General features: G+C 36.7%; 1 protein-coding gene across 1 annotated transcript in view; it reads left to right on the top strand.

The window, feature by feature from the left end:
* The window catches only part of AKAP6 (A-kinase anchoring protein 6), a 496,473-nt gene that overhangs the window by 272,231 nt on the left and 198,545 nt on the right, over positions 1 to 25,697 (top strand). Inside the window, 1 exon segment of the mRNA XM_078151395.1 lies at positions 14,815 to 14,963. Within this exon segment, the coding sequence (XP_078007521.1) occupies positions 14,815 to 14,963 (149 nt within the window).

Raw genomic sequence — 25,697 nt, 5'->3', positions numbered from 1 at the left:
AATAGAGTGTTTTTATATTTAAATGGTTATCTTTTGCAATTTCCCTGACTTCAGTGCATATCAAACCCTTTAAGGTGGAGTCAATAAATAAAGCCTCATAAGTAGTGGTGTGGGCCTTATTTTTTTTTTTAAAGAATTGCTAAAATGGTCAGAGGGCTTTCTCATCCTCTAAAGGCATTGCAAGAGCTATACAAGCTGCATGGTAACAATTAGAATGTTATAAACAAAAATACTTCCTTTTATTATTTCCTCTTATTTTCCCAGTGTGGTACAATGGAAAAGTGTTGGATGTGAAGTCAGAGGATCTGAGTGCAAATGCTATCACTCCCTCTTACTATTTGGGTGGTCTTGGGGAACACACTCGGGAAACTTGTTCATCTGGAAAATTAGAAGATTGATCTAGATGGTCTCCAAGACTCTTTCCCACTTTAAATCTACAACCCTAGAATCCTCTATCTCCTAAAAAAATCCTTTATTTTTAACACATGGAAAGATTCCAGTTGTCATAAATTCCTTTATCCTACATTGTTGAGAAGAATATTTTCACAAGACCAGACAGATCTCTCCGTTGTTTTGAAATGTGTCTCACTTGGTGTGATAGCAAACTAGTTGAGTAGATTTTTTTTATGCCATTACTGAGTATGGTTTTCCTATTCTGGTAGACTATAAAATCCTTGAGGCGTCTATTTCATTTTTGTGTCTTCTACAACATCTAGAACTTGGCTTAAACAGAGCAGTAGGTCCTCAAAGATTTTTTTAATGAATGGATGGATGGATCCATAAATTCCTTCAACTTAATCTAAATAAATTAGTTTGCTTTCTCATAGCCCAACAAATCTCTGTCATAGAAGAAGGATATCAAGAGAAAACAAAAGTCTTTACTCTAATCATTTGAAAATTTAGGATGTATAGCCTATATCAGATTACATGCCGTCTTGGGGAAGGAGGTGAGAAGGGAAGGGGAGAAAAATTTAAAACTCAAAAGCTTATGGAAATGATTGTTGATAATTCAAAATAAATTAATAAGAAAAGAAAAAAAAAGAAAATTTAGGGTCTTTATTCTCACTGAATTCCCAGAGAATTGCTAAACTCTTTAGGTAACAATTTGTTTTCCATCATGGAAATCATGTGTTTAGCTTAGACAGAAATTCTGCAAAATAGATGACTGTTGTACACACTAAAAAATAATAAGATCAATTCTAATGGGTAGTTTATTTTATGTCTCATTACTTTACAATCATTCTTTATACATACATAATCAGTTTTTAAAGTATTATAATATAAAATATAGTGGATACTAGAGCTATCAAGATATTTTAATCTTTTTTAAAAAATCAATGTCTTTGAAGACCTTGGTGTTTTCTTAGAGTTATCATTATGAACATTATTTATATTTGTGTAAAAACAAATGGCCTTAGGCAGGGAGAGGCAGTCTCTTTTCTCAGGTCACCTGGACATAGGTTGAGTCCTGTGATAGCCTGGCCTTATAAAGGGGAGACAAGCTCTTCTTACACTGTTGGGCTTGTTAAGTTCCCACCCTGTAGACCAAGGGAAGGATCTTTTAAAGCTTAGTTTCACCTTCCGTCTAGCTATGTTCCTCCCAAAAGGGACCAACGGTGTCCCTTTTAGAAAGGTATTTAGTAGGAAAAAATAGATCAAATATAGTATGGCTATTTATTTCCTCTACCACTATAGAAATACATAAAACACACAAGACTTATAAGCAAGCAATGAGAAATGATAAAAATGTGATACAATAACCTATCACACATTACGTTATCTTCTGAGGCTGATACTTAAAACATGAAGCACTTTGTGGGACTTCTGAGTGTACATGTCCCTTTTGTCTTAAACCTACACTCCCTGAATAATTCCTGGCAATTGTCATATTCTAGTAAGAGAAATTGTTCCAGAGTCCTCCTTCCTCTGGGCAACTAGCACCTGGATCTAGGACACTTCTCAAATTCGTAAGGCTGAAAATTCTCATCTCAGCATTGATGTTTGCTCAGGGAAAGAAACATATATCCAAGGAGGCAGCTGGGGATTTAAAATCCAATCTCAGACTCACCTGGGTATACACGTGTTCTTGATGCCATATGCAAGAAGCCCCCATAGCTGCAGAGGAGGGAGAGGGGAAGAAGAAAATCCCTGATTCCCCCTTGCAAGAAGTCTAAGGAAGAGTTGTCAGAGACCCAAGCCACACATTCAGAAGAAAGGAAGAAGAAATTTTCTCTCCAGTTTAAGTCTACCAAGTGGAAGGCTCTTCCTATTCAATGTCCGATTGTTTTTGACACTGCCTCCCCACCCCAAAACTGGATGGCATAAGGACATAGACCAACTAGAAGGTTCTAGTTCATAGGGATTTCTGCTTTTAAAAATCCCATAGAAATCAGTTCCTAATGTATTTACTGTCATTACTAAAATATGGTTACTTCTTAGGGATACGGACTTTTGGAAGAAGATAAAAATTAAAATGCAGATTATTTGCATGACACATAAATAGCTAGTTCACTCAGTCTATAATCAACTTAGTATTTTTAAAACCCAAGCAATGTTAAAATAAATCAGTCAGAACAGTTTAATACCTTTCCTCTCTTCATAGAAGAGAGATACTCTTCACTACCCCTGATCCCATTGATTGCCACCTTCTCTAGCAACATGATCCAGTTATCTTTTCTTTCTCAAGTGTCTTTAGTCTTTCCATTGCCACTAGCTTCTTCTCATTTGTGCAACCATACTCAACTCTCCCTAATCCTAAAAAGGAAAGCCTTGATTTGACCCTTCTAACCCATCAGGCTGTCTTGCCATCTTTCTCCCTACCTTATCTGGTAAACTTCTCTAATACTTGTGTATAGAATATCAGCAAGTGAATGTCATGTTCTTTGAGGGCTACTGAGATATCAGAATTGTCCTACATTGGCCAACTTCAAAATGCACCAGCTCTATCCGAGACTTCATCCTGAGGTTTATTACCCACTCTTGGTGATCTCATCAATTCTCATGGGTTCATCTATCACCTCTGTGTGATCAACTCCCAGATTTATAGTCAGTCTTATTCTATTTCCTGAACACCTTTGATTGCCTGGTTGGTATTGCCAACTGGCAGTGCCATGAGATTCTTATCTACAAATAGAACACTGGATTGGTTTGACTCTGAAACTTCTAAGTTGCATAAGACAAATAGTGATGGGATTAGAGATGAGGAAGAGCTAGAGACACCTCCTTACCAAGGAGCTAATCAGGTATAACACAGTGAAAATGAGATGGAAGACATTAGATAGGTGGATGAAGAAAGTCTGAGAATCCGGAAGCACATTAAGAAGGAAGGATGGGAGGGAGAAGAGCAGATATTAAAAACCTACTATGTGCCAGGCTCTGTACTAAGTGCTTTACAAATATTGTCGGTTGGAGAGTTTGCTTAGGGCTTTGGGGCCATACAAAGGAAAACAGATCTTAATGTTTTAGAGAAGTGATAGCATTTCATTTTTTTCCCCTCAGAAAATGATGAAACAACCATTAAGAAAGGTATTCCAAAGAATATGGTAAAGTATCACAATGGAAGGATATAAGGATTTTCATTTCGAATATATTTGGTCCCAAATGCAAGCTGTTCGTTGACACATGAATAAATGATTCAGGGCATGTTTCCTTCTGGACTTAGAAAAAATGTATGAAAAATTTGATCCTAAAAGTTGATTTATTTCAGGAAGTTATAAGGCATAGAGAGATGGTAGAGGGAAAAGGAAGGAAGGAAGGGGTAGAAGGGAAGAAGAAATGAGAGTGAGTACAAGCTTGGAATGAACCCCCATAACTGTAACAAGCTGTGTTCACAACGAAGTACATTCTGACAAGAATCAACTCCAAATACCATGAGGAATGCAGCCAAAAGTAGTGCAGAAATTCTCAAAAGTGGGTTCCAGTCACCCTTGGAAGTCCTTTGTGCTTCCTGCAGGGGTCCTTCAGGCTGAAGGCTTTGCCAGGAGAAGGGGAGAGATCCAGACCAGAGCCTGAAGGGAAAATTATTGAGAGGAAAGAAAAGGAGTGGGGAGGGAAAGTGGGGGGCAAATATTTGTGAAACGAAGAGGATAAAAGAACCGAGGCCCAGAGACACTATAAAGGGAAAGAAACACTGATTGTAGCATTTAAAGGAGAGAGAAATCTCCATAATAGTCATAAAGGCTCCTTGGTTGGGGGGCTGGGAAGAAAGGTGATTTCTATAGCGAAACATCCTACTGACCTCACCATTTTAGTAAAGCTTGTTTCAAATAGGAAACTGAGGGGAACTTTTTTTTTCTTTCTTTGAAACCAAGAGTAGCTTTTGAATAAAACAAAGAGTAGCAGGTTTAGGGTTGTCTTTTTTTTTTTTTAAGGTCTGTAGGCAATGTCCTATTAGGGAGTAAATGATACAGAGTTCTACCTACTTCCTTTTCCTTCAGAAAATCTCTTCTTTGAAGAATGATGAACACCAACTTTCATAATCCAAGTGAGGTCAGATTAAAATAGGCCCATCTTCTGCCTTGCCACTCCTTCAGATATGAAAATTTAATATAAAATTTCCAAATCTACAGCAGTCCTATAGAGCATGCAGTGCTAGATAAATCCTGAATCACAGTACTCACCGTGGCGCCTAGCCATTTCTTCTAGGTACCAGTGGCATTTACAATTATTCTGAAACCCAGAAGCTACTTCATTTGTCCTACTCAGGCAGTTTCACTTTTTACTACCACAATAATTTAAAAGGAAGCATTAGATAGCACTCCCTGGTATAAGCAGCAGTTGAAGTTCACCTGCCTGATCCTTAGATTTTGTAACCAGATTAGCCAATAAGTACATGCAGTACCTACTTTTCCTAGATATGTGTGTGTATGTGTATGTGTGTGTGTGTGTGTGTGTGTGTGTGTGTGTGTGTATAAAATTTAGACCTGAGATTTCAAACAATGTGGAAACTACCTTCAGCCACTGCAGATATGTAATTCCCATGTTACTTGTGGTCATATAAAGTTGACTAGAGAATGGAAAGGTTCAGTGAATTACCCATGGTCAAACACCTAGACTGTATCAGAGGCAGGGTTTGAATTCATACCTTCTGGATTCTTTAGCCACCCTACCAACATTCCTCTTGTGGACTTATGCATGGGCCCTTGAGTTTGACGGAAGCGTAGTGATGTCAACAAAAAAAGCCAAATTCAGGCAGTGATATATCATAATGGATAGAGTGCTGGGCCTAGAGACAGGAAGACCTGAATTCAAATTTGACCTCAGACATTTACTCTCTGTGTGATCTTGGACAAGTCACAACCTCAGTTTGCCTGCAAAATGATGAACTTAATAGCACCTAGCTCTCAAGGCTGTTGTGAGGATCAAAAGAGATAATCTCTGTAAAGCACTTAGCACCATGTTCCACACATGGTAGACAGTATATAAATGCTATTTATTATTATTATTATTATTAAATTGGTTTCAACTTCTGGTTGATTTAGATACTGAAAAGAGCTTGAATGTCATGTGCCTTGCACTGATGCGTTCATAGAGGCCCACATGCTATTGACTGAGAATATTGATATTTTTGATAAAGGGTTAGAGAAAGAATTGAAGCCCTTGGAAGAGCAAGCCCTGTTGTTTTATACTGAAAGCTCAGTGTTCCTTGTCCTGACTCCTTTGGAAGATTCCTTGCATCTCTGAGCCTAGACTTGTTTTTTGACCTTGAAGCTTATTTTTTGACCAGGTTTTCATCTTGAACTGAGCCAGGCTCATTTCTGCCACCTATTTTGCGACCTGTTTACACCCTCTCTTAACCACTTGTCACCTCCTGAATGATCAGGGCACACTGGCAGTAATTGGGCCTTAATCCCTACAGAGTTCTGTACTTCTCCCCAAATGACTGAAAATTAAGGATATCATAAATAATATAAAGGGCAAAAAAATTACTTGTAACATTTGAATTGCTTTTCTGTTTGAAATTTACATAGTAAGTATGAATAAATGAAAAAGCATTTATTAAACACTGTTACACTCTGCTAATACATATTATATATATAAAATATAGATAAAAAAGTTATCTGTAGAAATATGCATATATATATTTATATGTTTCTATGGGTATATATGTATATATACACACATGTCTATGCACACTATGTTTTGCCATAGTGTTTTCTGTCCATGACAGAATATACTCTATCTGTTCTTGTTGTAGCTTGGGCCTCAACAAGAAGAGAAGATGAAGACAGTGGGCGGGAGTGGGTGGGGTATGCTGGTCACCAGTGCTTCCTCCTGCCCTGTCTAGTCCAAGAAATGTTAAGGGTATTGGTGATGGCAGATGTGCTGAATTCCCTTTTTAGATTTTTCCAAAGATCATTTGAGATCCTTCAATAGACCCTCAGTGATCCTAATTTGTTTCTCACTTTGAGGCTGAGATCTAGTACCCAAGGCAACACTTTAATTTCTTCTCACCCCCCAATCTTTTTTTTCTTTACTTATATTCAGATACATTAATGGATAGATTATATGAGACCTTATCCCATATATTTCCCTTCCATGGGTGAAGGCCAAAAGCCCTTCACACCTCATCCTATGAGATTCTATTTTCTATGGTAAATTAGGCCATAGAAATATAAATAAATAAAAGTTCCGGTAAAACCCAGTTGAATTGAAGCAAGGGAAGATGATAGACTGTCATTTCCTCCACTACAATCACTTGAACAGGTGCTAATTTTACACTTTGGTGGCCCTTTTCACTTTTACCTCTCCAATCTCCAGGAGGCATGAGTTTGAAGCGGAGAAGTATAGATATAACTACTATTGCTGCTTCTTCAGGCTGTTACTCCATGTGCTGAAGGGGAAATCCTTTCTAGTTTGCTCCTCTCTCCTTGTGCTTTCTCTCCTTTTTTTCTCTTTTTTTGAAGGTTTTCCTTTTACTCTCGACCCAGTCCCAAACAATATGATTTTTTTTTCTTGTCTTAGGAAATGAGCAAAAAAGTTCAAATCACAAATGTCTTTGCAAATCTAAGCCATTCTTATTCCCCTCCAGTGGAGATGTTTCACAAGTCAACTTTAATAATATATTGTAGACTATTTATACCCACCAGGCATGGTTCCATTGCTTTTTGTGTCACCTATAATTTTGATTCTTCAGAGATCATGGCATTTTAAGACTCACAGCCATGTAACATCTCCAGAAAAATATTAATGTTAAAAAGATTTGGGGGTCATAGGAGGCAGCTGCATATCACTAGAAGCACTGCAGTTTCTTAAATGCAATACACCCAGATCCCTTGCTTCATTTCAGTTTGGGGGAGGGGAAAGCTCATTGTCCATTTGCAGTACCTTTCCAAGAAATAGGTAATGTAGAGCCAACTCTATGAACTGTTCATCCAAATGCATGTCATAATCCAAGAAATTAACATGCTTCATCCATTTGCCTTTTTTTTTTTTCATCTTTGTGGATTGCTTTGATGATATCTCTTTTGAATCTTACTGAGGTGCCCCTGAGGAAATTTTGATGCAGTCAGCAGAATGTCTTTGAAAAACAGAAGCATCTGGAGACCATCACCATCTATAGAGAATTCACCTCCCATTGTGTCTTTACATGAGATATTCTTTATGTTCATTCTTCATATTTGTGACAAACACCTTCAGCAGGTATACATCTCCCTGTTGCTTAATATTGCCTTGCTTAATATTGACATTCAGAGTATCACTGAATGAGTCAAGGCTATGCTGGAAGCTATCAAGTACTCTTATATGATTCGAACAAACACGTGGATGATCCCTTGTTGAAAGAGAGTTTTAAGTCTGATTTTTGCTATCCTAAATCAAATGGTTTTTTGTTTGTTCTTAATCAGAAAACAATAAACCTCACAGGAGCTTTCTAAACCCTTTAGTTAAATGTGTGACTGAGAAGATGTCTGCCTTGAAGTAACATCTTGAAAAATCTATCTTTTTCCAACTTGTTTTCATCAAGGATACACTTGATACAAGTATAGACTATTGTCATGAGTATTGTATAATGACACCATAATAGGTACATGGTTTTGTGATTGCCTATGGTTTTTTTTTAGTTACCTCTTTTGTTATTTTGATATTGTTTTTTTTCCTTTTTTGGGGGGAATCTTTCTCTCTTTGAAATATTTTAAAGAATCAATATTCATATGCTCTTAACAGTGTGTTGTTTCCTAACCACTTTTCCTCTCTTCATTTCCTTTTTTTTTTTTTTTGGCTTTATAATTCTTGATTTGGGACTGTAGGCATTTAGGGCATTGAACTCTAAGTTAGAGTTCAAATATGGACTATGATTAAGTATGAGAATAGATTACTATTGAAATGTTCTTAAGTCTGTTCCATTTTACTTTCATTGCATAGTCCTTGTTGGCTTAGTTGGATCTCGCACTAAATTTTCTGCAGTCTTATTTTCTCTTCTAATGTTTTTCTCTGTTTTTGAGATGAAATGGCTTGTTATCTTCTGTAATGTTTTTCAAAGGATCATTTTTTTAGCCCTTGACTTTAACTCTTCTTGAAAAAAAAAAGAGATCAAAGAATTGTTGTCTCTAACAGTATCTGAGGTCTTTTGGCCTCCTTGTTTTGGTGACCATTTTGTATCAGTTAAACTACTCTAAGTAATGGAAGTAGTCAGTCAGTGTTGTTAATTTTATACGTTTCTATTTTTCAGAGTTCATAGCTTGTCTAAATAGTTAGGGTTACAGCTGCTTTATCTGCATGCAGTGTTTTCTCATTTTCATTCTTTCTTCAAAGTTGAGGTTAATTTGGAACGTTACCCTAACCAGGCGAGTATCTGACTGCTTTATAGTTTACTAAATCAGAAATGATTTCCACATCGGTTACTAGTTATTTCTGGATCTAATTTAATAAATTAAACTTTTTGTAATTTTTTTTTCAATACTCATTATTTCTAGTCCCTTCTGCCTCTTAAAAAAATTGAATGTTCCTAGCATGAATATGAGACTCTTCTGAATAATCAATGAGCATTTAACCTCCTTCATTTCTTAATACTGGATTAAACTTTCCATTCCATCTTTCATTACACTGTTCTGTGCCTACCTTAATATTGAGATCACTAAGTCATAAAATAAATATTGGCTTATTTTTAGCATCTTGTCAACTTCTTTGAAGAGATTTTCTAATTCGCTATCTACAATAGGTGTTCTGCAACAGTCAACTATGGTCCCTTTACCTGAGTTAACATGTGTATTATAAGATAAGATGGCCAAATGTCCAATGAAATGATGTTTCTTCTGGCAAATGGTGAAACTGACTTCTTTTATTCTCTTATTTGAATCCCTAGTGGTAGCTTCCCCACTGGGGACCCAACTAGCCAGTTCTAGTTGGGCAATCCATCCATCCTTCCTTCCTTCCTTCCTTCCTTCCTTCCTTCCTTCCTTCCTTCCTTCCTTCCTTCCCTTCCTTCCTTTCCTTCCTTCCTTCCTTCTTCCTTCCTTCCTTCCTTCCTTCCTTCCTTCCTTCCTTCCTTTCCTTCTCTCCGTCTGTCCACATAGGGAATCATATGCTTACATGTGGGTGCTCTGCCCAAAGAATATAAATTTTGATCACTGAAACCTCACAAGGTATCTTGGGGTTTGGGGGCTATATTTTTTTTCTCTCCCCTACTTTTTATTCTATCACTTAAAAAAGAACTGGGACAATTAACTTTTTTGTCACATGTAGTTTCATTTATGATTTCTTGAAATAGAGCTCTGGAAAACCAAGCTTTGATGAAGCCAGTTGGGATTCCCATGGAGCTACTTAACCATACCTTAAACCCAAATCACTCTGGCTTTCATTGATTGGCCAATTATAGATCCTAGACCAAGCTTCATTTGATCATTGTTTGGGTTTTGATGGCTCAGAGTGAGTATAAACAGCAATTGTTTATGTTCTGGCCAGAAACTCTGAGAGTCTTCATCTTCCCAGTTTGATTTATTTTCTAGCCTTTATTAACTGAATGGTGTTGCCTCAGACAAACTGAGACCTGGGAAAGACTTTATCTTAAAAAGGCCAAGATATCCCACTACATCTGAGGTCTTCTCTGTCATCCTGACCTTTGTTTTACCACTGGATTCAGATGACCCTGGAAGACAGAGTGAGACAGATGACTTTGCACTGCCCTGCCTCACTGAAATCCAATTCACTTGCAAGTCAAGACATCACCCTCCTGATGTCATTGGCTCTCTTTGAGAATGAAGGACAAACAGCAAGGACGTTTGCATCCCTGAGAATTTATGAGCCTTAATCTTCTACTTTCATTTGTCATCAGAATTTTTTTTTGTGGTGACAGTTATTTCCTCTAGTAGACTCATTGGTAATATAACAAAGTTCTCACACTTAGCTTAATTTTTGTATCTGGTCTAAAAATTGTGATTCTTAGCACCCTCTGCTTGCTTTTTCACTATTCTGCTTCCGTCACCACAAAAGTAGATGCTGGCACAAGACTGAGAGCAATTCTACATTTTTATCTGTTCAGTTATTCTCCATGGCCAAATCACTTATATGATGGCTAGCCTGCTGCTGTTGCACTTCTTCATATTTATCTAGGCTAGTTGTTACACATAAGATATAGTGGATTGTTGAGACCATACTTGAAGCTTTTACAGCCTTGTAGAATCATCCAGAACTTGTCCTTCATTAGCATAGCCTTAGAGAAACCAAGGTCACTTCTGTGGTATGATGAGGCATTATATGTAACATTGCAAAGATTTTCTTTCTTTGAGTAATGGGAGAAAAAAGGTCAAATTTTTAAGGTTTTGATTCTTATCTCACAATTCTAGTAGTTCACTAAGCAAATCTATTATTTGATTTTCAAAGGTATGTAAGTAGACAAAAATACATTGTTCACTGTTACAGGAAAAAAAATGTTAAAATTAGTTTGTTAAGGTCATTGCTTTTTAGGGCAAGGATATATCTCTTTCTATGTGTTATCTCCTAATCAATCTCCATTCATTTTTTTTTCTGCTGTAATAGTTGATTATGTAGGATTAAAAATGTGGTAACCCTCATTCTAATGCCTAAAATAACCATTTCAACTAATGGCATGGCCTACTACTGGTTTTGGTTAAGGAGTATACAAAAGAACCAAGACAAACAAGGTATTGAATCCACTTAGTAAAAGTAGACATTCTGTATCATTCAGGCCAAAAGGGCCACAGAATTGGAATAATTGCTTTTCAGGAATAAAAAGGGAAATAAAATTTAATTTTGAACTTTTCGAGGGTTACACTTAAAGTTTGTTTTGAAATAGGAAGGAACACATTTATAGCTTAAAATTAAATATAAATATCCCTATAAGTTAAGACTGTGGGTAAATAAAATTAAGTTGAAATTAGGTTTATTAAGAAAAAAACCAGTAAGTTAAACCCACTTATCACAAAGGATATTTGTTCCCTTGTCTATTTCTATTTGTTGTTGTAATGTCAAATTTTCACATGACAAGTTTTAAAAGTAAATTAAATTTTTTTTCTATTGTTAAATACATTCAGTTATAAGTTGTGTTTCTTCTTTTTAAGGGTTGTTAAGCATTTCTCTCAGAAATCATATTTGAACTAAGAACTAGCATAAGAGAAAGCTGACAAATGTTACAAAAAGATTTAGAATGACAAAGCCATTCAACTTTATTAAGGGAACTACTATGTTTCAATTATTATCATGGACTCCAAGAAAAATAGAAATGGTGACAGACATTGCCTGAACAATTTAATTCATTTCCGACTTAACCTAGTGCCTTTTTCCTAGAGTATTTGTTTTGAATTTGCCAATTAAATAATATAAGTTATTTTCTTCTCATCATCTTCATCATTTTGTGGTCATTCCTCTTGGTTATTCCTTCCTGAACTCATTAGACTGTAAGCTCCTTGAAGACAGAGACTATCTTTTTGCTTCTTTTTGTATCCCTAGAACTTAGCACAGTACTTGGCACACAGTAGGTGCTTATTGTTTATTGACTGATTGATTATGCATTTTATATGTCATCCATGCATAAAAAGTTCTTTTCAACTTACCATTGTTAGAGAGTTTTTCAATAATAGTGATGAGTTTGCAATGATCTACCATTTCTTTCACTTGATCCTCATTATGACTGATGACACATATTTGTGAGATGTCTAAGAAGGTTTATTGGTACAGTCTATTATACAAGAGTTAAATGACATCCATAGGAATCTGCTGTGAAACTTGACCTTCTTAGCATGATTGTGTTGTTCTAACTGGTTGTTGAATAAGAGACTAACTCCTTAATGTTTTGTATTCCTTTGTATGGTGGCAGCTAAGTGGTTCAATGGATAGAGTACCAGGACTCAAATCTGGAAGATCTGAGTTCAAATGGGACCTCAGACACCAACTGTATGACCTCAAGCAAATCACTGAATTTCTGTTTGCCTCAGTTTTCTTAATTAAAAAAGGAGGATAATAATAGTACCTACTTCCCATGGTTGTTGTGAGGATCAAATGGCACGTTTTTTAAAGAATTTACCATGGTACCTGGCATATAATAGGCTCCTAATAAATGTTTCCTTCTCCCTTTCCCCTGTGTGTATACGGTTTTTAAATGTAGTGTCCTTTTTGCTCAATGTCTTATTCTAATCTCGTTTTCATTAAGTTTTTTTAGTTCATCATTGCTAAGTGTTTTGTGACTATTACATATACACGTATATACATGTATTTAATGTCACCAAGTAAATTTATTATGGATTTATCATTTAAAGTTTTCCCATATTTCTAATCTTTTTAGGTCCATTGGTATTAGTTCTTCATCTTCCATAATGTTTGCAAAACTTCCCACTTAGAATCTTCCGCACATTTCATTAACATGCGGCTTAACCTCTTCTTGCAGATCATTAATAAAAATGTTAACTAAGACCAAATCTAACATTGACCCTTGTGCCTTCCCACCACACACTTCCTGCTAACTGAGTATATTACCACATATTACTATACTTTTTCTATGGTGTTTCAGAATTTCAGTGATTTTGCTCTCATCCAAGCTAACTCAATTGTATGAGAAAGATTTCCATAGATTGTAGCATTGAAAGGACACAAAAAACCTTATTTAATTCAATTTTAATAAAGCTTAGTAAAGTAACTCATTGTTTCTAGAATAACTGTCCCATGAATTTTGGTGAATTTAAACTTGAGTATCTATGGAAAACAAGAAAATGGCAACCATCTGAATGTTAGCACATTCAGGGTAATACATACTTGGACAGCTGTCCCAGTCCTATTTTCCTTAGGGGAATATACAATTAAATCAAAAAGTAATAGTTTTTTTTATGGGCTATCAGAAATGGTAATGGGCATGTTTGATTATTAATAGAATCTGTTTCAGGAAAAAAAATACCAGTGCTTTGGGCCCCAGAGTATATACAAACTTAGCCTTCTTTTTATAAATTGACCTCCCTCCCTCCATTACCCATGGGTAAGCATGCCTTTAAGAAAACTTTATTCCCAATATCATCTGGTATACTACTGAGCTCCTAAAGCAATCTGATCACCACAGCTGTAATAAATAAAGCATCAGTGCCATAAGTATTCATGCCAAATATTATTCAGCATTCTTTTGGTCAGACTCATCATTTGATGGAAACCAGCATGGTGAACTTACTGCTATTTCTTTTCTCTAATGAGTACTGGAGTGCTGAGTAACAATGAAAAAATAAGAGTTAAAGTTCAAGCAAGAATGATTGGGTTCTTTTTCCTTTGTTTATTCATTTTTAATTTTTTGATTTATTTTATTTTTAGCAGCTTGTTATTGTAATCAGGTTTTAATTCCAAGTTGTGGATAATAGTGCCCCAGTCCTCAGGTCCCCTTTACTGTTATTTTCTGAATTCTTTCTGGAATGATAGAATTATAATTATAGAATGCAAACAACACTAATGTTTCTCATATCGTTGTATTTAAAAAGTTATTAAGACATTGATATAGAGATTTTTTTTAAATGAAGGAAGGTAGTTGGGTTATCATAGTTGAAGATATATATGTAACTAGAATTAAGCAATATTTTCCATTCTAAAAAGAAAAGGTAATAAGAAAGTGGCTTTCTCACCCTGAAAGATCTCTCCTCACCCGTACACCCTTTCTCTAATTGGTCAGAATCTGCATTTTAAGAATAGTGACCAGCTTCATACAGTCATTCTTCTATGGTCTCTGCTCCTGGCTCTCTGGACTTCTTCTTTTTTTTATTTATTCCTTTTTTTTTTTTTAATCATGTCCTCTCTGGCTTCCTTCTCTCTTCTCAAGCACTTTCATTTTCAGTTTTATTTTTTAATGTGTTGTTTTTTCCTACTAGAATATAAGCTCCTCAAGGGTAGGGAATGTCTTTGCTTTGGCTTGTATTTCTAACACTTACCACGGTACCTGACATATAGAATGTGTTAACAAATATTTGTTAACTTGACTAGGTGAGTGAACTTTGCAAGTATGTTGGTTGGATAAGCATCTGTAAAAAATAAATGTTACATCCATGAAAATATGAGCAAGAATATTATTGGACTTTCACTGAATTTTTATGTTAAGTCATACAGTGTTATGATTTCAGGGATATTGTGTCATTTACTGTGTCTTTCGAGAGTTCATTTCATTTATTCAGGTCATATTTTAAGAGGAACATATATGGTTTGGATCTAAAACATAATTCTATACTACATCTAGCTGATCTTATTAAATCCAACCAGGAAAAGAGAGGTCTAATGATGTGAACAATTTCTGTGTCTTGAGTTGTTACCCAGCAAAGCTCCCGCCAAAGCGCTCACTTGAAATGAATTCCTTCTGGATTAAAAGAGTGTTTCCTCTTTGTTTCTCTCTCTCTCTAGGCTGAGGTTCAGTTATGCTACCTGGAAGCACAAAGGGATGCTGTAGAACAGATGTCCTTAAAGCTATACAGTGAACAGTATGCCAGCAGTAGCAAGCGCACAGAGGAGTTTGCTGATATGTCAAAAGTTCACACAGCAGGAAGTAATGGGTATGGAACTATTCTTTTTGTTGTTTTATTCTCACTAATGTCTATGCTGTTACATGATTTTCTATTGGTAGCTGTTAGCCAAAAGTTTTCTCCCTGGATGACAAAGAAACACAGAGAAGACTAGTATTCCCCTTCCCCCTCTCCACCTTCACCCTCCAAAAATACATAATAATAAGACTGAATTGAAGACTGTGAATGCTTTCTCAGTCCTTGTCATCAAAACCAGAACTTCCTGGCAACATTCATCCATTTTTGAAAAAAAATCAGCTCTCTGCTTCCAGGAGATCGGTTTTTGTCCTCTCAAACGTGAACCTTACTGTGGACACACAGTCCCTGGGGTATTAAGCCTGTCATTTTCACTAAGTATAATTTCTGGCATATTTTTCTCTCTCCTCTTTAACTTCCTGAGCTATTTAAAGACCTCTTTAAGGACCTCTTAAAAATGCTAGAACCTTGTTGGAAACTTTGAGAATAATTTTCTTCAATGACTCAGATAATTAATAATTGGTTACAGAGGGTTTTGGACTTTAGGCTATTCATTCAGAGTCATTTCAAGGCAACTTGAATGAGAATGCTCTTACCGGCCTTGTGCTATGTAAAATGCATAGTCACAGCCACAAATGGAACTAAGACTGGGACATGTCTTGGTAGTCTGCTAAGACAGTGCCATATTGGGGCACGTGATCTTCTTCCTACTTGGCGTTCCTTCTCTTGACCCCATATTTGTACATGGGCTGTCCCTCTCTCTGCTTGGAATGTTTTTCCTCCTCATCTTTGGGACCTCTAGTTCCCTTCATGGCTCAGCTTATACATTATCTCTTACATAAGCCTGTTCCTAACTGAATGAAAAAAAAAAACAACATTTATTTAAGTACTAACTTTGTACCAGGTAATGTGTTAAGCACCAGTGATACAAATACAAATGAACCAGATAGTCCCTGTCCTCAAGGAGCTTATGATCTCATAGGAAGAAACAGCATGTATAATGGACTGATATCCAGGGAAGAATTTTTGAAAATTGCAATGAACTTTAGCCAGTATTCTAACTATAAAGCAATTATGAATGGTACTACCAAAAAGCCAACCATGATATTTCCCTTATACACAGGAAGAGTTTTTAATAGAATCATATATTTAGAGCTGGAACAGACCTTCAAGTTCATGTAATCCAACCCTCTTATTTTACAGATGAGGAAACTGAGGTCAATCAATCAATCATTAAACATTTGTGAAGCACCAGCTATGTGCCAAGCACTATATTAAGTGCTGGGGATAGGAAAAAAAAAAGGTGAAAAAAAAATCCATGCCCTCAAGGAGCTTACAATCTAACCGAGGAGACGACATGCAAACAAATATATACAAAGTGAGTTTTATACAGGATAAATAGGAAATAGTTAAAAGGAAAGCATTGGAATTAAGAAAGGTTAGGAAGGCTTCCTGTGGAAGGTAAGATTTTAGCTGGGATTTAAAGGAAGCCAGAGAGTTCAGTAGTCAGAGCAGAAGAGGGAGAGCATTCCAGGCTTGGGAGAAAGCCAGAAAAAATGCCCTGAGCCATTTGAGGTGTCTTATTTGCAGAACAGCCAGGAGGCCATTGACCCTGGATGAAAGACTGTGTGTTAGGGAATAAGGTGTACGGAAGACTGGAAAGATAGGAAGGGGCTAGAATATGAAAGGCTTGAATGCCAAAAACAGCATTTTGTATTTTCTCCTGCAGGCAATAGTGAGCCACTGGAGCTTCTTGGGAAGGGGAGGGAGAAATAATCTGACCTACCTTTTAGGAAAATCACTTTAGTAGTTGAATGGAGAATGGATTGGAATGAGGAGGGAGTTGAAGCAGGCAAGCCCACTGGTAGGCTATTGCAGTAGTCTGGGCAAGAGAGGATGATGGCCTGCACCAGAGTGGTGGCAAAGCCAGAGAAATTGATCTACAAAGTCATACAATAATAAAAATAAAGCTCTGCCTATCATGTGTTTCTGGTACCCATATTATACATAAAGTGAATTATTCATGCTATTGTATTCCTGGGTCATCATTGCCTTTGCAATTCTGAAGAAATACCCTGTCTTAAATTAATTAGAGATATAACTTTTAATTTTAAAGGTTAGCTATGAAATGGCCATTTTACAGACTGACTAGACCATGACTTCCAATATACTATCAATCATATTTACTGGAAGACTTGAAGGATCTGTGATTTCTTTAGCCAAGGGGGGACTCTTGGTGTGGGAGTTCCTACAATCAATGCAACCCTTTAAGAGTTAGAAGATGAGCCCCAGGGAGTTGCCTGAGGCAAACAGAATCAAGTTACTTAGGGGCACAAAGTTGTTATTCTTCCCAAAGAGGTCCAATAACATCACGAGAGTGATGTCTTGACTTCTCAGGGAATTGGATTTAAGTAAGGCAGAGCTGTGCATAATCATTAGCCTCACTTCCCTTCTCCACAGTCATGAAAGTCCAGTGGCAAAATAAAGCTTCATTCATTCAGCAAACACTCTTAAGTATGAAGGGCTCTATAAAGGCTGCAAAAATGAATAAATCAGTTCTTGCCCTATCTATTTTACGCTATCATAATCAATCAAACACCAAGCACTGCTAAGTACCAACTATGGCTACTATACTAGATGTTGAGAAACAAGTCAAAAGTGAAACAATTCCTGCCCACAAGGAGCCTACATTTCTATTTCTATTGCAATATATACATATGTCGTAGGTGGTGGGTGAAAGGTGAAATGATCGAGGAAACAAAGGTTTGATCTTCCAAGCACATAATTTTATTAAGCAATGGATGCCAATTGCCCAACAAACCTGGACCAGGAAAAATAGATATATGGAGATGGGGGTTGGGAGGAGCAGGAAAGGCCTTCTAGGGAAACTTAAGCTGACTCTTGAAGGAGAGTAGGGATTCTAAGAAGTAAAGGAAAGGAGGGAATGTATTCCAAACATGGGGAACAACCAATACAAAAGCCAAGAGACAGGAAATAGGGTGTCTTGTATGTGGAATGGTAAAGAAGCTAGTTTGATTAGACTGCACAGTATATGAAAGGGAACAATATGTAATAAGGATGAAATGGTAGGCTGGGGTCAGGTTATGAGAGGATTTAAATGCCAAACTCTTCCTTTATCCTAGAGATAATAGAGATACTAGAGTTTATTGAAAAGTGAAGGGATTTTCCCCTCCCACCAAAATTACTTCATATTTACTTTGCATATATTTTACATTTATTGATTTGTTTATTTATCCTTAAGGAAAGGGACCATTTAATTTTTGTCTTTTACATGGTACTATGGCCAGCATAAAATAGGCCTTACTAAATGAATTATTGGATTGATTGAGACACACTTTTAAGTGTCTTTGAAACCAGATGCCCTAATGAACATTGAACAATTACATCAAGCACCCAGAAAGTTTCTAGTATTTGGATGTTCAATGTTAGGTAAACACAATTTACATCTTAGTCTCTTCTTTAAAGGCATATGGTTCACCATTCAACAATTTGTTATTATTAGTCTATTGTTTGGATTGAAGTAATTCTGAGATTTCATCATTCTATATTATGTTTTAATACCTTGGTAATTTTTCAACTTTTAAGTTTTAATGAAGGTGCTGACCTGCATCAATAGAGTTATTTTTCTTTATCTTTTTTTTTGTTTAGTATTTATTTTATTTTATTTTTTGAGTGTTTTTCACTAGAAGAGGTTTGACCAAACTCTAAATTCAATGACATAAGGAGTTTCCAGTGAGAAATTCTCTCAGCCTTTGCATTGGCAACTGCTTTTCAACTCATACTCTTATAGAAGGAGTCAGCAATTGTGTGTGAGCTAAGAGTGTTTTTTTACATTTTAAAATAAAATTTTATTTTATTAAAAAATGTAAAAACCATCCTTAATTTGTGGGCCATACAAAACCTGAATGTGGGTCATATTTGGTGCTCAGACAGCTGTTGGTCATTGTTTAGAGGGTTGATTGGGGTACCTGGAAGTTAAGTGACTTGCTTAAGGCCACACAGTCAATATATGTCAGAAGTAGGGCTTGAACTAAGGTTTTCTGAACTTCAAAATCAACTATACCATACAAAATAAATAGGAGAAATATTTGGAGGGGAGGGTACTAAGAGATGAGGGATATGGATAAAGAAAGGCTTTGTGGAAAAGGTGTAACTTTTGTTGAGCTTTGATGAAAAAAGGGGATTCTTAAAAGCTAATGAGGAGGCATTATATTCTAGCCATGGGAATTACCATTGAAAAGGCTGAGAGGCAAAAATAGATTATTGTGTGTGTGCAGAATGAAGGAAGCAATATATAATAAGGTTAAAAAGATAAATTGGACTCAGGTTTGAGAAAGAATGTGTTTCTAAAGCCAAAGAGAAGAGTTTATATTTACTGCTAAAGATAATTAGGATCCTTGGGAATCTATCGAATAGAGGAATAACACAATCAGACTTAACGCTTTAGGAAAGTGACTTTGGCAGCTGTATGGAAGGTGGATTGGAATGGGAAGACACTGGAGACCAGGAAACCAATTTGCAGTCTATCACATTTTGGATATAGGTTAAAGATGATTGAGTGGCCCTGTGAGTAGAGAGAAGAGGATGGATGCAAAAGATGTGGTAGAGATATAAAGGAAAAGATCTGGAAATTGATTAAATTTGTGAAGTGAGAGAGTATAATGCATTGAGAGTAATTCTGAGGTTATTAACCTGAATGATTAGAAAAATAATGGTGCCCTTGACCAAAATAGAGTTCAGAAGAGGAGTGACTTTATGGGGAAAGAATGAATTCTGCTTTGAACACAATGAGTTTGAGATGTCCATCAGATGTCCTAAAGAGAATATTCAGTAGTTCATGATAGATTTGTGGCTTGAGTTTGGGAAGGAGACCAGGAGTGGATGTATAGATCTTAAAGTCATCAGCATAGAGATGATAATTAAACCAAAGGGATCTACCAAGGTCACCATGAGAGTAGACAACATGGAATAGTAGAGGGCTCAGGACAGAATCTTGGGGGAACACCACCTGATAGGCAATATGATATGGATTATGAACCAGCAAAGGAGACTGAAGAAGAGAAACAAGAGAGTGATACCAGGAAAACAAGAAGAAGAGAGAGTATTTAGAAGGAAAGGATAGCCACTAGTATCAACTGCTACAGAGAGGTTAAAAAAATTGAGGAGTAAGAAAAAGTCATAAGATTTAGCAACAGGTGGATCTTGGGATCAGAGATTTGGAATAGAAAGGATGTCAAGGACCATTAATCTAACCTTTGTTATTTACAAATGAGAAAAGTGAGGGCCAGAGAGGTTGTGACTTATTTAAGTTCACCAATGTAGTAAATGTCAGAGGCAAGATTTGAACTGTCTTCTGATTCCAGAACTGGTGCTCTTTCCGTTGTATCATATTAACTCCCTATCACTGGTAATTTGGGAGAGAACAGGTTTGATTGAATGACAATGTGGAAGCCAAATTATGGTAAGTGGAGAAATTGTAGCAATGAACATGAACAACCGTTTCTAAGATTTTGGCTATGAAAGAGGGAAGACAATATATGATTGACAGCTTGAAGGGATACTAGGATATAGTGAGGATTGTTTAGCATTGGGGAGACTTTGGCAAGTTTGTAGGAACCATTAGACAGAGAAATATTGGATATGAAAGACAGGAACAGAAACTGAGACACAGAGTCAATCTTCTGGATAATATGGGAAAGGATGGCCTTGGTTAGGAGAAGGCTCACCTCCTAATAAAGGAGTAAAGGAGGAGAAAAAGGTAGGTGATTTCAAGGAGTTTTGAGAGTAGAAGGAGCTCACAGTAAATGGTCTCTACTTCATTTTCTCCGCAAGAAATCCTCAACTGAGAAGCCAAGGGAGACTTGAAGGAAGAAGTGGAGTTTAGAATAGCCTCTAGGGAAGTGGGATATGGAATCAATTAGGGAGAAATGGAAGGATTGTATTGCAGCAGTGCATGCCCAATTGAGTTTAGATAACATAAGTTGTAGTGGATGCAGCTGGCTTAGTTTCATGGATTTCATCTAGCTCCTTTTAGTAGCACATGAGAAGGAGCAGAGATGGCTTCTGGTCAATATGATCTAGTGTTAGGGTTTGTCAAGGCATGAATGCTGATAGGAAAAGAGGTCAAGGGATTTGAGAACAGAAGACATTGTTGAATTGAACTGGTTAACTATAGGGTACATCTTGGGAAGGAAACTAAGCCCAGTTATTGCAGGCATGATAGCCTGGGAGAATACTGTGGTATGAAGGGATTGGAGGTCTCAATGAGATGAAGAAGAGATTTTATAGGGACAAATGAAAGATGGAATAATAGGAAGTTATGATCTGATAAAATAATTTAGGAGTTTTTGATTATGGAAGGTGAATAATACTTGGGGATGATGACAGGATCAAGGGTTTCACCATCCATGTGTAGAGCTGAGACAGAACAGTAGTTTATGGGATTTGAGGCAATTGAGGAATTGGGAAATTAAAGTGCATTTGGGGATGTTAACATTTATGTTGAAGTCTTTTAGTTAAGGGCAGGAGTTGAGGTAGAGAGAAAGATTATGAGGCTTTTCTGTTTGAGAAAGGAGGGACAATGACCTCAAAGCCAGTTGATTGCTGTTACTAAGATCTAGATAAAGTGACAAATTTGGCCAAAGTAACCTTAGAGGAAGAGAAGTATATGAGTGATGGAAGCATAACGGCAGTGAAGAGCAAGGAGTATTCTGACGCCCCCACCTCACACCAATGCTAGTTGTTGTGGAATAGGAGAAAAATTCCAATCAGTGCTGGAGAAGGTAACCAGGAGTAAAGTAGAGGAAGATATTTCCTTGGAGTACAATGTGATGGAAGGAGTTTGGGAAGAAGAGGTCCAAAATGAAGGTCAATTCATTAATTAAGGAATGGAAATTACAGAGGGCATAATGGAAGGGATAGATGGAATTGGAGTGGTATAGTAGAGGGTAGGGTTGAGGTAAATAGGAAGTAAAGAAAGCACAGTTCATTTTGGGGAGGGGATAGCCTACTCTCAGAAAACTGGTGATTCAATATCAAAGGGATTGAGAGGGAAGAAGGTGGTATGATTTGTCTTGCCATCCCTACAGTGTTCCATCCTTTGCCACCAAAAAGAAAACTGCTACAGACATTTTAAAACATATAGGTTCTTTTCCTTTTCCCCTAATCATCTTTGGAAATAGACCTAGTAATGGTACTGCTGGGTCTTGCCGTAGAAAGTGGGACTTTATCCAAGATTTAGAGGAAGCCAGGGAAGGCAGAAAATGGAGGTGAGGAGCGATAGCATTCTAGGCACGGGGCAGAGCTGGTGAAAATGTGCAGCATCAGGAGAAGGAATATCTTGCATGAGAAAAAAGGAGGCCATTAGGTTCTTTCAGGCAGAACCTGTATATACACTTGTCAGATAGTTACAGTGGGGATCCCTTTCAAGTATGAGTTGGACTAGATGGCCAACCCTTCTGGTTCAAATTTTGTGATTTCTAAGGTCCTTTCTAGCATCTACAGATGAGGAAACTGAGGCAAACAGGGTTAAGGGGACTTACCCAGGGTAACACAGCTAATAAGTGTCTGAAGCTAGATTTGAATTCAGGATGAGGAGTCTTCCTGATTCCAGGTCCTGCACTCTGCCTACTGTGCCACATACCTGCCCCACTGGATATGACCACTACCTATCTTTCATCTGTTGCTCCAACCCTCCACATACTCACCAAAGGGGAAAGAATGAAAGAGATGCCTATTTATATACAAGATACATGTCCTTATCCAGCTGAGTAGATGCATAAGTGGAAAAATATGAGCACAGAAGAAAGCTCAAATCTGGGAAGTTATACAATAAGCTGCTTTGAGGCTTTTGTGTGCTTTACTTTCTTTTTTTAAGCTTTTATTTGTTTATAAAATAGTATTTTTTTTCCCAATTACATGTCATGACAATTTTTAGCATTCACTTTTACCAGATTCTGAATTCCAAATTTTTCTCCTCAGCTTCTCCTCTCCTCTTTCCAAAGTGATAGGCAGTTTGATATAGGTTATACACATTCTGTCATGTAAAACATAGTTCCATATTAGTCACAGTTGTGAAAGAAGAGATCAAAAGAAAAAAAGCATGAGAAAGAATAAAGTAAGTGAAAAAAGTATGCTTTGATCTGCATTCAGAATCTATCACTTCTTTATCTGGATGTAGATGTGATTTTCCTTTGTGAGTCCTTTATACTTGCCTTGGATCATTGTATTGCTGAGAAGAACTGAGTCATTCATAGTTGATTATCACACAATGTTGCTGATACTGTGTACAATGTTTTCCTGGTTCTGCTCATTTTACTTTGTATCAGTTCATACAAGTCTTTCCAGGTTTTTCTGAAATCTGCATGTTCACCATTTCTCATTTGTGTACTTTACTTTCTCAAAATGCCTGTGTGGTCTCTGATGTGTACATGAGTACAAACTTTAGGTTATGTTTTTTCTATTTCCCCAAAATCCCAGAGACTAAATACCCATTCACATGCTCCTGAACCCACAGTTCAAGAATCCAACCTGAGTTCTTGTTCTGGGCTCCACAAATCATAATTTTACCCCTAAGAATTGCTTAGTGAACAAGTAGTATTGTTTTATAAAGTGGGTGTAGGTGAACTTGCCTGATCGCTTTTGTTTGAGCTCCTTAGGGTGCTGAAGGCTGTTCATTGTGCAGCCATTTAACAGCCCATTGAAGAAAAGCTAACTATTTAAGACTAACTACAAAAGCTATCTCACCCCTTCTTCGCTTCTGTTTCCATACAGAAAGGCATTGTTGGAGAAAAGCATGTGGGTGAGGTTATCTAGGGTGTCCTGCCCCCAAGACTCCCTGCTCCCACTGTGAAATCCTTCATTCTGAGGCATTAAGAACATAGCCTTTTAAAAATTATCTGCTCCAATGGCACATAAACTTTATAAACCTTTCCTTTTGTTATACAGAAAGAACATTGTTTTGGAAAGTAGATGTGGGCTTAGTGTGGGATTTCCAGGGTCTTCATTCCCTATGCAGAAATCTAATATGTTCAAAAGCAAATTTATGCATCTTTTTTTCATCATTGTCTCTCTCCAGTACCTACATAAATACCGAAGAGACTGTGTGTGTGTGTGTGTGTGTGTGTCTGTGTGTGTGTGTGTATTCTTCCCAGCTGTAGAAACTGCATAGCAAGAAAAGTCCAGGAATGACTCAGATGCAGTGGCACATAGTAATAGTAATTCTATAAGGAGGTTAACCTTTTATTAAGCTAAGCTATTGATTATCTATGAATTTCCATTCCCAGTTAACATAGACATAGCATGTAAATATAGCCTTCACTGATGTAAAACATGGACAAAATGGGTTATTTTTACTGTATATTTCTAAATATATTGTATACTTCAAGAGACCTAGATAAAACCCCCCAACATGTTGGGTGGACTTCCTTTGGAGAATTTATGGGAGGACTTGTATAAGAATTATAAAAATGAAAAGGGAAGGATGAGTTATAATCTGCACCACTGGAGAGAATAACCCCACCAGTGAGACCACACAACTATCAAAGCATGTTATGTAGATCCATATATAGTCCTGTAAATATACAGGCAGGGATAAGGATAACCATGAAAGGATATGTGTTGTAACTGCAATTGGCTTTTTCCATTTATTAGATCTCTGCATAGAGAATGAAGACTCCAGAAATCCCACATAACAGCAACAGATATATATTTGCAACAAATTTTACATAGTTTTTATTGGCCATGCTAGGCTTTGTTGTCTTAAGCCACATATATACACTCCATATGCTGCAGAAGTTTTTGCACAATGTCAACCAACAGGAAGAAGAAAATAATTCCTCAGTGCCCGACAGAATGATGTGCTGCCTGCTAAGTTGGCAGTGATTTTAAACATATTGAATTGAAGGACTTTTTGCTCTTTTATTTAATTTAGGTCAATCTTATTTACTTCATTAACCAGTTATTTGCTTTGTTATCTATAATAGCATTTTCTTTTTTTTTTTTGTAAACCTAAAATGTTATTTTTTTCTGGCTGTTTTTTTCTATTCCTCTGATTTCATTTTTAGCTCTCAGATTGTATATTTTTCTATTTAGTCTACTAAAAGACCTTCAAGATTTGGTGTAGAATAAGGGGAAATATAGTTTTCCTTTAATTTTCAAGCAAGTAAACTGAGGAATAGAAATAAATGACTTATGGAGGTATTTGATGGAACTAGGAAGGGAATTCTCATCCCATGAAGAATCATTTATTATGTTTCCTTCTTGCTCTCTCTTTCCCCCTCTCTCTTCCCTCTCTCTCAAGACACATACATACATGTACATGTATACATATGTGCATGTATGCATGTGTACATAAAGCACTTTATAAAATTTAAAACATAGTAAAAAGAAGAATGGATCTAGAATCAGAAGACCTGGGTTCAAATGCCACCTTTTCTGTTTTCTACATGTATGACCTTGGATAACTCATGAGCTCTTTGGATCTCAGTGTCCTCTCCAAAGTAAGGCTGTCCGACTAGACAGACTCTTCAGTCCTTTCCAGCTCTAAATCTATGATCCTAATAAATATGAACCATAACCATCATTGTTATCCTCTTCCTCACCAATGTTCCCTCTTGATATAATAGAAGAGTCAGATTTTGAGTTGTAGGACCTGTGTTTGAATTCCAGCTCTAAAACTCGATGGTTTTCTGTTGTTGTTGTTTGTTGTTCTTTGTTGTTACCAAACTG

The sequence above is a fragment of the Phascolarctos cinereus genome, unplaced genomic scaffold, assembly GCF_003287225.1.
Source record: "Phascolarctos cinereus isolate Bilbo 61053 unplaced genomic scaffold, phaCin_HiC Scaffold_3;HRSCAF=262, whole genome shotgun sequence".
NCBI classification, from domain to species: Eukaryota; Metazoa; Chordata; class Mammalia; order Diprotodontia; family Phascolarctidae; genus Phascolarctos; species Phascolarctos cinereus.
Note: the sequence above shows the minus strand (reverse complement) of the source record. Positions and strands in the feature narration are given on the sequence as shown.